The 16,532-nt window shown below is 34.0% G+C and overlaps 1 protein-coding gene across 1 annotated transcript in view; it reads right to left on the reverse strand.

Moving 5' to 3' along the window:
• LOC136038958 (microtubule-associated protein 1B-like) overlaps positions 1 to 16,532 on the reverse strand; it is a 64,310-nt gene that overhangs the window by 15,280 nt on the left and 32,498 nt on the right. Inside the window, exons 6-9 of the mRNA XM_065722474.1 lie at positions 14,342 to 14,473; positions 11,082 to 11,166; positions 8,448 to 9,790; positions 5,941 to 6,269 (exon numbers count right to left, since the gene is read on the reverse strand). Of these exons, the coding sequence (XP_065578546.1) occupies positions 5,941 to 6,269; positions 8,448 to 9,790; positions 11,082 to 11,166; positions 14,342 to 14,473 (1,889 nt within the window). The remainder of the gene's footprint in view (positions 1 to 5,940; positions 6,270 to 8,447; positions 9,791 to 11,081; positions 11,167 to 14,341; positions 14,474 to 16,532) is intronic.

The following is a 16,532-nucleotide window of genomic DNA, read 5'->3' on the forward strand; positions in this document are numbered from 1 at the left end:
TCTCTGGTGGCACTCAAGTCACTCACCTTTTTATCTTCTGTGACAGAAAGCAGTTGAACACAATCTTTTATGTGATAAAGAAAACATTTTTCTGCAATACGGAGGGAGCTATTACCCCGTAGCATTCGGGTTTAATCGGGTATATTCGGATTTAATCCAATCCAGTGAGATCAGAGGTTAATTTATACCCCACATCTACTTCTATATTTACCTGAATACTCAAGGAATATTAGAAAACTTTGGTGTAAAACTAATTTCTTTAAGCATCGCCCAACCTGATTTTTTAAAGCTTCCTACCATACATGCAATGCCACGTCAGTCAACCTTTATAATGGTTGATGCTAAATTATACATCCCCATACATAATTTTATCAAACATTAAGCGGATCAATTTATTTAAATTAAGCTTTAAAATGAGAGTTTAAATTAACTGTTTATTTTATATTGATTACTTAACTTCTTACAATTATATTAATAGTTAACCACTGTTAATAGTAAAACTAGTAGTTAACTTCCTAACAATTACAAAAAAGAGCACTGGAACTTTTAATTTCCACGTGAATGAGCTGTCTCCCGATTTTCTAGAACCATTGGTTCCGCAAGACAGTCCCTGAAAATGAAAAACAAATAAACACACTTCCGTGATCTTCCATCTTGAAAAATCACCTTTTTAGTAGATGACAGCATTAAAACTCTGCATCAAGGTTCTCTCGTGTGCAAAGCTTGATGGTAAAGTTTTCATTAAGTTTACTTGCCTCTTTGGGGGGGAGGGGGTCCCCTTTTGCAAAAATCAGCCACATTTTCTCAGGTTCTGATGATCTCTAAATAATTGAAATCATCGCAAAAAGATCCTTACTTACAGTTTATTACCACAAACTGTTTTAAAAAGGAAAATGAGATATGTCACCATTTGAATCTCGGCTAAAAAAGCTCCTGATCGCATTTGTCCAATCCCCACCTCTTGGAGTTTTCTGATGGCACTGATGACACTTGAAAAAAGCCCTTAAAGTTGTAATTTCCATTCAAATGAGCCGCGTGTCGATGTTCTATGACCCTCAGTTCAAATAATTAACACCTTCGAAAAACCCAAAAAACACATATTCATGATCGTCCTTTCAAAAAATAAATAAAAAAATAAATAAATAAAAAAAAAAAAAACTGTTTTTGGTAGATCAGATCTTGAACTTTTCCACAGATATCTCCGATGGACTGAATTTGATGATGTAAATTTCTTTAAGATCAATTGCTCCCTAGGGGAACTTCACCCCTTTTTGGACTATTGAGTGATTTTTCCTAGGTTCGTAGCTTTTGATCCTCAAATTTTATATTGGATTAATTTTGCATATTTTGAATCTCAGCAAAAAGCAAATTTTTTTGATGAATACATTGTTATCAAAACTCCTTTTTTACAGTTTCGGTTACTATAAGGCTTGGTCCCTCCATGCTTACAGCTTGTTCCCACGAACTATTTGATAAGCTTTTTTTCTCACTATTGAACGTCCTTGAAAATTATGCTCGATAGATACGTTGACAAGCTCGATACATCGCACTCTTCATAAATGTACACCGACAACCTCATGACTTATTTCAAGAATTATTTATTCTACAAGTTTTGAAGACCGTAGCTAATGAATACGATATGTAAAATATAATATTCTGAGTCTTAAAAACCAACTTGCTCCAAAAGCGGTTCTAAGCCACTCCCCCCTTCCGCGTAAAAAATTCCCCTGCATGCAAAATTGAGCAGCCACAGAGAAAGTACATAATGGGTACCTCAAAATGTCAACCAGATGTCAGATATCAGAGTAACAACATGACCAGATGTGTGATTTTTAATGAAATTTAACAAGCCTTTTCAGAAACAAAATTGAAAAAAGAAGAATGGAATCAAACAGTTTCTTATATTTTCTGAGCAAAAATACGAACAAAACAAACAACATCAGACGTGGATAGGGTTTCAATGCAGTTTTTTTTTTTTTTTTTTTTTTTGAGGTAATTTATATGGAAGGGTAGTCATGCTAAATTTGGAAGGGGCTCATTTGATAGTAAATCAAAAGCTCTAGTGCCCTTTTTAAGAGTCAAATGTAATCGGAGTGCAACCAGCCCCACCCCAGCATATTCTTTGGACCTTTCAATAATGATGAACCAAATAACTATCTCAAAATTTCATTCGGATGTCTTAAGATGAGATAATATTTATTTTCAAAAGGCTATCACAAGCTCTATAGAGCCGAATTCGCTTTATATGTCAATAAAAGTTAAGAAAAAAAAATCAAATCAGTAACACTTAAAATTAAAAAAAAAATTAAAAAGGCAAAATCATCAAAGATAAAAGGCGAATAAGTAATCTTGACAATTAAGTTACAAAAACTACAATAATTCTAAAATAAAAACGGCAATAGAAGAAAAGGGGATTTTGGCAAGGACATAATCACGAATTATTACTAAGGTGCTCCAGAATAAAGGGGATAAAAATTTTACGAAACCTGTCTGTAACAGCATGAATCGGAGAGTAAGTTGGGATTGCTAAGGAGGCTGACCGGGGGAGTCGGGGTCTAATGGGATTGTGAAATTCAGGGAGTAAGTCCTCAGTACGGGGATTGGAAATGACTGATTTAGCGAAAAGCAAGCAAATTTTTTCCCTCCTTTCTTTTAAGGTGGTAATGCGTGCAGCTTTAAGGAGGAAGGAATGTGGAATTTTGCCTTCATTGTAAATGATCCTGAGCGAACGCTTTTGGACCGACTCAATTTTGTCACTAAGTTCACTTGAAAGTTGCGAATGCCAGACCGGACATGCATATTCCAATAACGGCCTGATAAAGGACAAGTAAACACGGAGGGAATGAATCTTAGAACAATTAAATTTGTTTACCAGCTTAAACATAGATAGTGAAACATTTGCTTGTTTAACAATGTTGGAAACATGTGTGTCCCACTTAAGATCAATAGAAATTGTGACACCAAGGAGTTTAACATGTTTCACTAGCATTTTGGGTGGAATCGGGTCGCAAAAAAAAACAGGAGTAGATTTCAAGAAGTTGATCGTCATTATATGTGATTTAGTGGAATTTACCGTCATATTTAGATTCTTAGAAACATCCACACATTGGGTTAGGATTTCAACGGGGTCACTTTTAATATTCCTATGATATACTTCAAGGATTGACAAGTCATCCACATATTTCCATCTTTGGGGGATTCTTTGCCAATTTCGTTAATCATGACAAGAAATAAGAGTGGTCCCAATAAGGTTCCTTGAGGTATTCCACAGTACCTAGGGAGGGGGTTAGAGTAACTATTTTTGTATTTTACAACTTGTGATCTGTGACCTGATGTCTTGGAAAAAGAGGCATGGGCAGGGGGCTAGTCGCCCTCCAATCTGTTTGGTTATTTAAAAGGACATTTCAATTTTTAATTTTTGTTTGAAGTGAGCCTTCTGATCTTCTAGGACTCTTAGTTTGATACAATCATCCCTGGAGGAAAAACAAAAACAAAACAACAAACAACACGCAGCGTTGATCTTTTTGGCAAAAAATAAAAAATTCCAAATTTTTATTATTTTCATATTTTTATTATCATATTAGAGCTTGAAACCTCTAACTGGTCGTTTCGTAGTTAGGGGGAAGGACAGAGGGCTCAAAAGGTGCAGTTTGATGCAAAAACGTCTTAATTCTCTTTGATCCTTCAGATAAATAAACAATTGGTTAGAATGAAGAGGAAGTGGAGTTAGAAATGAATATATAATCCCTCTTGATTTCCTGGAATATATCAGGTCTACGCCGGTATTTTGATCGTAAAGAGTAACATTAAACCCCAAAACTAGTAGAATTGATGCCGTATACGATGGGGTCTATCCCCTCCTCATTATCCCCCACCCCTCGTGGTCGTAGAAAAATCAGAGAATGCTCATTTCATCGAAAATTGGGAGTTCCAGTCCTCTTTTCAAAGTCAAAAATGATCGGAGGCCAACCATCCCCTATGCTGTTACCCCTGTCCTTTTGTTACCCCTTAGGATATCTGATCGACATTTGGAGGTACCTATTTTGTACTTTTTCTTTAACTTCTCAATTTTGTGTGAGGTAGAATTTTATATGGGGAGGGGACAATTTTACACGGAGGAGTTGGGAATTTTCAGGGGTGGGGAATGCCGGTCACCCTTAAAGTTATCTGTCATGTTTACTTATTCAATACTCCGTGTTTATTTCAATCGTGTCTAGACAAAATTGCTGGAATAAAGAATGCTGGTCGTTGAGATTTCCCTAAAGTGCGAAAAAAAAAAAAATCACACTTGGCAGAATATATAGTGCAAAAATCTCTCAGATTTCGCTGACTCAATATACAAATTTTTTATCAAGAGATTCAAGGTTCTTTATTTTAAATAATAATAAATTACAATATTTTAACATTTTTCCGTTGACGGGGAGAAGAGCTCGTATACCAAAAGGGAAAATGGCAGAACTCGGTGCTGTTTTGGATTAATTTTTTTTTGGAAAATCTTTGCATTTAAGGAGGGGAGGTGGGAGGGTTGTGTGGCTTTGAAGAATGTTTCTCCAGCACATTATTTTTGCTAAAAATTGATCATATTAAATATTACATATTTTGAATTACCAAAAACTGAGAAAATTTCGTTATGATGGATTTGTTCAAAATTACGAAACTTAACTATATACGTCTTAAAAAAAACAGTGCAATTACATAAGTATGACCATTAAACAGCTGTGGCCACTTTAAATAGCTGATTAACATCTGGAAGCACCACAAATTCAGGCTTATCATGGAGACGACCCAACAAACTTTAAATGACGAATTGCCCTTTAAATGACGAAGAATTCAAAAAGACTATTTTTATCTCATTTTTGGAACATCTCTAAACGGGTTGGGTAACAACCAGAACAATTTACGGACTTTTAGCCATTTGAAAGGTTCAATAATAACTTAGTGCAAAAATATCTCCAATAGAGCTCTTAAGAGTGAAACACAGTTTGATTGAGATAACAGATGTTTGGTTTATTGCGGGGGGAAGGGAGTGAGCATACAATTTGAGCCTTCGCCAAACTGGGGCGGATGATGCTTGGTGTCGGTGAATTTTCCTCTACTTCGTGTTTACAGGTTTAAAAAAATGTTGTCTTGACCTGTTCGTAAGTTCGTTTGCTCCAAAAAAAAAAAAAAATCCACAGAAGAAAATGTTACTCGATCATAATTATAAATAAAAGATAATTTTTGGTCATAAAGTATCCAGTCTTAGAAACCATCCTGTTCTGTCGAATTTTGTAATTTAATTTGCTACCGACAACATTCTGTTCCACCAAGTGAAACTAAACTTATGGACCTGTCCTCTGTCAACCATTGTCACTTCATATATAGTACGACGAGCAGAAAATAAATATCTGATCACGGAATATAGATTTTAAAATCAACAGGTTATTCTCTATCCCACCTTTTTGCCTCATCCCTTCCCATTCCTACTTCAATATTATGTACCTGGAGGACACGACATTATGCGGTTTTTTCTAATCTCAGCAACAAGACCAATAACTGGAGTATTCCTTCTCCATGTAAAGGGAAATATTAAGCCTGTATGCTGATATATGACCAGGTTTAAAAATTGGGCCAGGCCCACTTTACCAAAGGTGAAAATTAAAACCTCAGAAAATTCTGCTCAGTGAGTCTGAAAAATAACAAATTATTGGCATCTGGAGGAGACGACAACATTATGCATTTTGTTTTATCCCAAGATCAAAACCAATAACTGTAGTATTCCATCCCAGGTAAGGGGGAATATTAAAACTGTAAAAATGGAAAATACTATACTGAAATATGACCGGGTTTAAAAATTGGGCAGGTCCCTCTTTAATAAAGAACCTGAATCTGTCGCTCTGTTAATTCTGACTCAGTGTGGCAAATTAGTGTATTGATACAGAAGATTACATGGTATCATACCTTCCATTTCGTTTCCCCTTGTGGTGTTTAATCTTCTTGTAAAAGTCAGACTCCTCGGACTCCGTTCTGTTCCTAGATCGAAGTTTTAAATGCTCCATAGTTTCTTCCAAATTAGTATCGGTTGTATCCTTTATTTCGCCTTCTTCAACATCCTCCAAAGCAGGTGACGTTAGTTGACTACTGCTTGAACAGATATCTTTTTCATACTCTTTCCTTGTTAGGTAATCAGAAAGGGTTAATTTTCTCTTTTGTTTCTTTGGTGACTGGGAACTCGAATCGGTTTCTTCATCTAAACTGGGGTGTTGCGGCAGAAATCTCAACTCGATTGGCTGAAATAATATGTCAATATTATTAAAATGAAACTAATGAACCCTCCAATTTCATAGCAAGTTCAATGCACAATAGTATATCCGAGATAAAAGACTTCAGGGCTTTTCCTCAATAAATTTCTATTCGCACTTCATCAACTATGAAATTTGTGCTAAGGATGAATAGATAGATAAGTGTATATAAAAAACCTTAAACCATATGCACAGAAAATGAATCACCAGCAAAACAAATTACAAAGCACACAAAAAATAATGAATCCTTCTTATTTTATTAATAATTTTTATTTTTCGAAGTTGAAAATTTACAAAAATGTTTAGAATGTATGTAGTTTCACGCATTGAACTATCGGCAAAAAGGCAAAGAGTCAGGACACTGGTACCTGCGCTACGCAGACTCCTTTGTGACGCGATATCCTTTAAAGCTTTTATGGTAAGGGGGAGGGTCAGTGGTCAAATTCCTGTTATAGTAATTTTGTTCGTTTAAATTAGATTTAAGAATTCAAATTAATTTTTTCTTATTTTAATATTTATTAGTTCATCTACATCAGTATGTGTTATCTTTCTGTTTGATATGATTATTTATTTTGATTGATTCAGTTTGGGTTTCAATTATTCTTTCATAGTAATTTCTGGTGGGTTTTTGAGTTTGAATTATTAAAGGACTTTTTTTTGCTGGTCTTAAGTTTAATATGGCTCTTTACTTTTCTTTGGAAACGTCTTTTTCGGTAAGTTTTTTTTTCGATTAATTTTCTGTTCGTTTTGCTTGCTAAAGTAAATATAATGGAGTGGACACATAATGGTTAACACAGTGGAAGCAAATTTATTAAAACTTTTGAATGTATTAAACAAAATAACTATTTTTAAATATTCATTAGCATTGGGGGAGTGCAGCAAAAAAGGCAAGGAGAGGAGACTGAGTACCCTCCGATTACCCTTATTGATTATGTTTACTTGACCTTATATGCTCTTTTAACACCAGCATGCATATAGTGTGCAGTGATTTTGTTTATTACCCCTCTCAAAATTTCCCTAAAGTTTCATCTTAATACGCTAAGCCTTTTTGGAGACCGAAGGCCAAATATCCCTTTTTTCCAAATAAAACCTACATATACAAACGAAAGGCCGGCTTGCACAATTTACAGCCCTCATCTTGGAGCCTTGGGTGGAGGGAGGGGGCTAATTTCAATCCCATAGTTATACTTATTTAACCTTGGGACTGTTTTGTACAAAAGGGCTATCATAAAATTTTTATCATAAGTCTTTTTTGAGGGGCTGGGGGCTTGGGAGGGAAGCTGGTTGCCATCCAATTCCTTTTTACTCTTAAAAAGGGAACTAGTACTTTCGATTCAAAAACAAATGAGTCCCTTCCAAAGTTTATGTGACCACCCTTCCATGCGAAGTGGCTCTGAAAAAAAAAAAAAATGATAAATAAAACATAAAATACATTGAAACATTATGGGTCTTTGCTATAGACAATGCCAGAGCAATGTCTTTGATAATACTACATAGTTGAATGAAGTCAAATTTCAATTGACGCTGTGTCTTCTCAGTACCAAATATCAACAAATTATTCCTATTTACTTACTATTTCAGCAATTTTGTCTTCATTCAACTATGAATAAGGTTCAACTTCATGAAGTTCAATCATATCATTCTCAAGCAAGGCCGGATACAGGGCTTCAGAGTTTTAACCCACCACCTCGAAATTTACGTCTGACTCGTAAAAACGTAGCAAAGATACAAATAAACAAATTTTTAATGCTTTTTTAAGTTTTTTTGTAACCCTCCTTCCCCCGAAAAAAATAACACATCACGAATAAAAATCCTGGACACTACGAACGATATTCGCAGTTCAACTTCATGAACTATGAATATCATTTACGAATAATCAATAATCATATCATTTATGACAAATCATTCCCATTTACTTCTCATTTCGGCAATTTTGTCCTCGCAACCTGCTATCAATATTCAAAAATAAATCGTCAATATTTCGTCAACTTTTCTGTCAAACACAAATTGTCTGCCTAACCTAATTTTATAAGCTTTATTTGTCACAGTAACCCAATCCCTACTCCTCAAGAGCAATTTTGAGCTAACAAGCTTTAAGCAATTTTCCTACATTGCGTCCGATAGTAAAAAAAAGAAAATAGAAAAGAAGCTATGAAAAACAAATACCTTAAGGTTTTTTTCTTCGTCACATTCTACTTTGTCAATTTCTTCTTCTTTATCTTCATCAGATGGCTCGCCAAGGATACGATCTAAATTGACTTTGACACAACTGCCATCTTCCCCCATTATTTCAATCTCAAATTCAACAGCGCTCTCATCCATTATATTCTCAACATTATGATTCTCATCACTAACTAATTCTTCTTTTACAGTAGCCACTTCCTGAGAGCTACGAAGAGGGACTTCAATCTTCACATCTTCCATAGGGAAGCTATCTGGAATCTCTGGAAGGGTTTCTATGTTCATATCATGGGGATCAACTTCGTCCTTAATATTGCCAAATATCGTAAATCCTAGGTCATTTTGGTAAGTGCTGTCTATCTCCCCATAGGAATGAGAAGAGCTCCATGACAATAAATGGGCACGACCTCCATCACTTGAGCAGCTTTTAAACTCGTCAATATTCTCGGTCTCTGTCACTACTGAGTCGTTGCGCAATTGGAAAGTATCCCCTTCGTAAGGCAATATCTCATCAGGCTCCTCCTCTTTTTCGATTTTAATATCGGAATTACTTTCTCGGATATAAACAGCTTCAAAAGCTGATGGCCGTACAGGGTTTTCCCCAGGCTCATCATCTTCGGATGAAGACAAATTCCGCTTCGTTTTGACTTGAGGTTTAATCGTTTCTTTCACTTTCTTTGTCTCTGGTTCTATTCTTTTGGCCGGCCTTCCTCTCTTTTTCTGCTTGTCTTCTCGTCCTTGTTCTATTGCCTCGTGCTTTCTTTTCATCTTTGCAGGACTTGTAGACTGAATCCTATCTTTCTTTTTTCTCCCCCTTTGTCTCTCTTTACGAGGGGTATAATCCTCATCTCTATCTATGTATTTGTTTTCTCGCGATTTTCTCGGTGACACCGCCTTAGACGTTGTAACATAAGAGGGCAAACGGTCAAATGCATCACTTTCATCAACTCCTTCAATATCAACTAATTCGTCTTCTGAATCATTCTTAATTTGGAGGATTTTCTCGCAGTAGCTCACTTGTTGATACTTTGGGGGCATGGATAGGGTTTTAGTACGTTTTTCATTGATCTGTTTACCATTTTGTCCTTTAAATTTATTCTCATTCTCATTATTCTTCTCACAATTTACTTTTGAAGGTATTTCATTTCGTTGTGGAGATTTGTCATTCAACAGTGTTGACAATGTCTTTTTCTTTGGATCTGTAGCTTTGGCCATGGAAGTGGTGCAAAGCATATTAGCGACAGCTGGAACAGCACAATCTTCAGGCGATCGGCTGTGTATCTCCCCTCCATCAGCCCCTAAAACAATTTCCTCTTGCAGTTGAATACCTAGAATACGGTTTCATTTATTGCTTAGCACAAAGAAATATGATAGATCTAATGGCGTGTTACATGAAAAGCGGAAGAAACTATCACGGAACTGGGCACTGTTTCGAAAAACTTTAGTTAGACAATTTGAAAAATAAAATGCTAGAAAAAAAGCTCTCAGAGGGAACAGTTTTATAATCGACTTTTAAAATATTATATCATGGTTGCTTGAGAAAAAGAAATTTGAAAAAAAAACGATTATTGAATAAAATAAGAAAGAAACGAAAAGGCGAAATGGACTCGCTCTTTACGCTAAAGTTCGACTTTTTGTCACAACTTTATTTTTTAAAACAATAAAAGACTAAACTTAATGAAACTTATATACTTGAAACCAGCATAAAAATCAGATTCTTTTAATATATCCATTGGTGTCAAAATTTTGTTTTTCAAAGTCTCGGTTACTATTGAGCCGGGTTGCTCCTTACTTACAGTTCGTTATCACGAACTGTTTAAATGGGTTTTTCTTTTTCATGAACAAGAAAAATTATATTGCTTTTTTTCCTATTTGTGAGTTGGTAAGAATCGGCTTTATTACAGAATATTAGTTATACAACAAATTCAATTTTTTCCAGCGTACAAGTTCAGAGGCTATACTAGCTAGATTTAAGAGTGGAAATGAGTATATAATTTTTTTTTCTTAATGGAAATCTAAAACCAGTAAAAATTTGAAAAAAGGCAGATATCTCACAAAAACTCCTAGTAATCCGTCATCGAATGCAAATTTAAAAGGTCTTAAAAAAGAATTAGCAAAAAATAGAAAATTCCTTGATACTCATTTAAAGACAACAATTTCCGAGTCTGAGTCAGTGCAAACGTTAAAAGTCATTTGAATTCAGTGGTAAGAAATTACAAAAACAAAACATACTCTCCGAATTCATTTAGAACCTTAGGACCATCCATTAGGACCCTCCGAGTCCGAGCACATTTAAAAGGTCTTACAAAACAAATTAGCATAAAATTGAAAATTAATTGACTCTAATTTAAAGACAATAATTTCTGAGTCAGTACAAATATTAAAAGTCATTTAAATTCAGTGGTAAGAAATTACAAAAACAAAACATACCCTCCGAGTCCATTTAGAACCTAAGGACCATCCATTAGGACCCTTCGAGTCCGAGCACATTTAAAAGGTCTTACAAAACAAATTAGCATAAAATAGACCCTCATTTAAAGACAATAATTTCTGAGTCAATGCAAATATTAAAAAAGTCGTTTGAATTGAGCGGTAAGAAATTGCAAAAACAGAACATACCCTCCGAGTCCATTAGCTCCATCATTTCGTGAAATGGCTCATCTGGCTGACCAGAGCAGTAATCATGATCCACACCAATAAAGGGCTGTAAAAAGAAACTATTCCACACACAGGCTTGCAATTAGAAAAACCGTGAGACAAGAGAAGGGAACAAAGAGGACAAGAATGGCACAATGTCCTAAACAAAAGGACAAAGATTGTCAAAAAGATGACAATTAGAGATATTTAAATCCTCTCCCTGATATAGTGAAATGAATCAAGGAGACTAGATTTAATTACAAAAGTAATATCAACAGCTTTTAGCATTCAAATAAACGTCTTTCGCTTGACTTGTTTCTGTACTTCACTGAAGAAGAGGAAAATACGAAAAGGGAAGAAAAAAATAGAAAAAATATTACTTTAGAAGAAGCCTTTTTTCCTCTCAATTATGTACATATCTACCATCACCATACGTGTTTTAGTACTTCAAAGAGAGAAGAAAAAAACAACATCTCTGCCCAGAAAAGGAGTCTTGTTTTCCCTTCCATGCAAACGCAAATCCACCAGTCAATTCATTTGTTTAAGTACTTCATCGATCAAGTTAAAAAATAGAAAGACAGAAAGAGAGAGAGAGCCATAGACAATAGAAGAAAAAAGATAAGAGAATTCTAACTCTAGAAGAACAGTTCCTTTTTTCAAGTACATACACATCAGCCATCACTACTTTTGTGTAATAGTTGGCTAAATAAAAATGAAAACTGGAATAAATCAGAAAAAAAAATGAAAAAAGACGAAATAAGAGACAGAGAAACCTTTCCTCAGAGGAAATTATTTTCCGATTCGAGCATACACATGAAACCCTAAATTCATCTGTCTAGAAAGAAATGGAGAGAAAGATCTATCTCTAGAAAAAGAGTAGACCATTTACTTTCAATTACGAATATACACATCAACAATCACTTTACATGTTCTAGTACTTATTTAAGACACGAGAATATCACTTTTTCATCTTCAGCCATTTTACTCCCCAGCCGATCAATTCGACACGCCCTTTAAGTATTTGAATTTTTCATTATAATGGAATTATACTGTCTAAGGATCATTTTTGTTTATTATAGTAGATACAATAATGCATTATTGCAAAACAGCATATGAATTAATTAAGTTTACTAAACACAAGAGAGCAGGGAAGGGGTTCATACACAGGATTTGTCAGGAGCATTAATTGACTAAAGTGTCTCCAACAGAAAACTTTACTGTATGCTGTTAAAATCTGAAAACCTTGTAAATTAGCATAATTTAATCATAAATGAATAGTATTTAAGTGATATAAATTTATTAAGACTCCAAATCGACACTTAAACTAGATTTCTGGTATGAACTCCCATTGAAGTGTCAGCAAATTTGACCAATCGTAAGACTCGCTGAGCAACAAATAGAACTAATGTTTCAAAGGTGAAAGCTTATGTCTCATTGCACGTTTCCTGGAAATTAACCCTAAGGAAATAGCGATAAAATGGACTGAGTACTACTTTTATGAGTCTCAGCAAATAAACAAGTTTAGATTTTCAGCATACAAACAAGTTTAAATTTTGGCCAACTTTATCACGGCTACGTGCGACTTCCTACAGCTATGGCCCATTCATACCTCAGTTGGCTTACAAAATCGAGGCAATGTCGTAGTAGGAAAATAGACAACACCTAAAGGCTCACAGAGTGAGCTTTTCACCTTTGGATCGAACTCCTACCCTCAGATGATACTGATATCCACAGCTCTAGTCCTTAATTGAGATTCAATTAGCTCTTCTGATGGACGGTAATAAATCCACTTTTCTCAAAAAGCTTGGGTTGACCTCGTAAATCCACAAACCATAACTGTTAGCCAAGTTTACAAAGATTTTTTCAGCCCACCACGTATAAATCTAGTAACAAATATGTTCTGAAACCACTATTCCTTCGAGAAGGTGGATCAGGTGTTGACTTTCAAATGGCAGAGCCTTGACCGTAGCTCTTACCCCTATCAAGTTTGGTGGGGATACATCGATTAATTAGTAAATGAACTGATAATACTGGTATCGACTGATAATTTCAACCTTGGGTCTAAAAAGGGATCAATATGATATTGGCTCTTGCTTCTGACTAAGTTGGCTGATATCTGGCAAAATTTGTTAGTAGATATTTGCCACAAAAATTGCTATTATAAATTCAAGGACCCTTCTCCTTCCAGATATGTCAGATTGGTCATGCATCCCCATAAGACAAAATTGGAACCTTAGCTATTACCTTTCTTTGAGTTTGATTGAGATCTTCTAACAACTTCTTTGGGTAGATGTCCTGATGACAACAACTAGCCCCTCCCACCTCCTTCCCCCAACCTTTCGTTCACTATGATCAGATCGCGTCCTTATATCCAAGAGGCATAATTAGACTACTAGCACTAACTTCCCAACGGGTTTCATCAGATATGATATCCCTTTCCAGTATGTTCTTCAAATAATATATTAGGTAGCCACTCTGGTATCCTTGCAGGCTAGGCTGTAATTGCAATTAATTAATATGCAAATTTTGTTTTAATTATTTATGTGCCGAGAGCGAAGATCAAAACATGCATTAATTGAAAAACTTCCAGAAATTAAATAGAAAAAAACAAGTTTTTTTTAAATGAAAGTAAGGAGCAACATTAAAACTTAAAACGAACAGAAATTACTCCGTATATGAAAGGGGCTTTTCTTTCTCAACGCCCCGCTCTTTACGCTAAAGTTTCTTACTGTTTTAAAAAGTAGAGGTACGAGAAAGAGTCAAATTTTAGCGTAAAGAGCGGGGCGTTGAGGAAGAAAAGCCCCTTTCATATACGGAGTAATTTCTGTTCGTTTCAAGTTTTAATGCTGCTCCTTACTTTCATTTAAAAAAAAACTTGTTTTTTTTTTTCTATTTAATTCTTAAAGAACTTGAGACGAAATTCAGACTTTAGCGTAAAAAGCGAAGGCTGAGGAGGGGACAGCCCCCCCCATAATTAAAGTAATTTCTATTACTTCTAAGTTTGTATGTTGTTCATTTATTTAGTTGAAAAACCTGTTTTTTTGTCCTTTTTTCCTGATCATTTTTCAAATCATACCTGCAATTTTTTTTATTTTCTTTTAAGAAAAGGAAATTAACTCCCGGATTTATAATAAGGGTCCATAAATTTACTAAATCTTGTTTACTTTTGTTATACATCAGCAATTACAACATTACATTTTAAGATGGTTTTTACAATTTTTTTTTCAACAAGAACAACAAACCTTTGATGGATTCTGACGTTTCTGCGAAGACTTCACTACTTTAATGGATTTAGATTTGCTCAACTCATTTAAATCGCTTGATTGACTTTTGAAGACAGACTGAAATCCATCATCACGTACAACATTTGACTTCTAAGAGAAAAAAAAAGACTTTGTCACTCTGTTTAATCACCCTCAAAAACAACACGATTGGTAAATGAGATAAAAATACAAATCGAATTTTGGGGATATTCAATGGATGATAGTAGGGTAAGCCGTAAATACAGGAAGTGAAACATCATGGTGAGATGGATAATGCTAGAGAGGAGCAAGACCATATCCAGGGGGTATAACCGAAAATAAGCCCCCTCCCCAGACAATAATTTATGAATAAGAAAGATTATTCTTTATTATTCTCTCTTGGGATGGTGTAAAAGGAGAATCTTTGAATATATTGGGATGGAGGAGGAGCGTTTGTAGCTGTGTTGGCCTCAGGCGACTTGATGCTGCGGTGAGTTAGTATTAATAGTAGTTCTTATGGCTAGTTGAAAAAATTAATAGATGTATCTAATCTCAACGAATGTCTGAAAAACAACAGCATCTATTTAGTAAATATTTCTTAGGCCACATTACTTTTCCATTTACAGAATTTAAGAGAAAAAACGGGTATGGTAATTTTTCCTGACCCTTCATGGCCTGAAAGGTATATTACCTGAAAAGTAAAGGATGTCCTGAACTAAGAAAAATTTTAAAGAAACGTCTCACGTTTCCTCTGATACCACGAATCAACACAGCAAGACTAATAAGAGCATTTAGACAAACATGTATGTAACATGACAGATGACAAAACATCTATGTAGTTCGAAATTTCAATTTTTGAAAATGCACTTGACATTTGGTAGGTAGACATACTAAGAGTAAGTGTCAGCAACTGACGAACTAGTGAACTAGTACTATTAGGAAACATTATTATTAGATGCTATAAGGTTACTATTAGGCAATGGTATTGTATTAAATTTTAATAGGAAAACATGGAATACAATCCAATTTCACATTCAACATCTTTCCAGCATTCGGCAATCTTATTTTTAATACCTTAGATTAAGGTCACACCTCTAACACCCCTTGAAACGAAAAATATTACAAAAAATCGAAATTTAGTAAAATCTAAATATAAGAACTTTAGTGGTAAAAATCTTTTATAGCCCTCCCCGTCTCCCTTGATAATAAAACTTTTGTACGTCTGGCAAATAAAGTTTAGTACAGCGCCATTAGGATACTACTAGAAAACCTTTTACAGTAACCTGTAAAAACCTGTAACCTGTTTCACATCGATAAAAAAATCGTTTGTTTAATGAAAGTAAGGGATGACTTTGAAGATTAATATGAACTTAAATCATTTGATATATGAATCTAAGGGGGCAGAGATTGCAGATTGCCTTTCTACAAAATTTTAAATTGAAATTTCCTTGCATATAGTAAATACAACTACAAACAGACCTTTATTCACAAAGCACACTGATAAAAAGTTAAATTTTGGAAGGATTTTAATATTGTTTTTATAGTTAAATTATTAATTAATTATTAATTATTATTAATTTAATATTGTTTTTATAGTTAAATTATTAATTAATTATTATTAATTTAATATTGTTTTTATAGTTAAATTATTAATTAATTATTGATTTTTATTAATTTAATATTGTTTTTATAGTTAAATTATTAATTAATTATTAATTATTATTAATTTAATATTGTTTTTATAGTTAAATTATTGATTAATTATTAATTATTATTAATTTAATATTGTTTTTATAGTTAAATTATTAAATAATTATTATTAATTTAATATTGTTTTTATAGTTAAATTATTAATTAATTATTAATTATTATTAATTTAATACTGTTTTTATAGTTAAATTATCAATTAATTATTAATTATTATTAATTTAATATTGTTTTTATAGTTAAATATTGAAGGATTTGCCCAAGCACTGTGGAAATTCATTCTTGAAGCACTTTCATCAATATCAAACTTTAGCACAAAACATGGCTGAGTGAGGGGGCAGTAGCCCAATCATACATAAAGTAGTCTGTTTCTTTCAAGTTCAAACGCTGCTGTTTTCATTTGAAAAAAAAAAAATCGTTTTTTGTATCATACTCAGAGATATCATAAATATGGGGGAAGTTGTCACCCCCTCTACTTACACTA

This window comes from Artemia franciscana, chromosome 18 (genome assembly GCF_032884065.1).
Source record: "Artemia franciscana chromosome 18, ASM3288406v1, whole genome shotgun sequence".
Taxonomy (NCBI): domain Eukaryota; kingdom Metazoa; phylum Arthropoda; class Branchiopoda; order Anostraca; family Artemiidae; genus Artemia; species Artemia franciscana.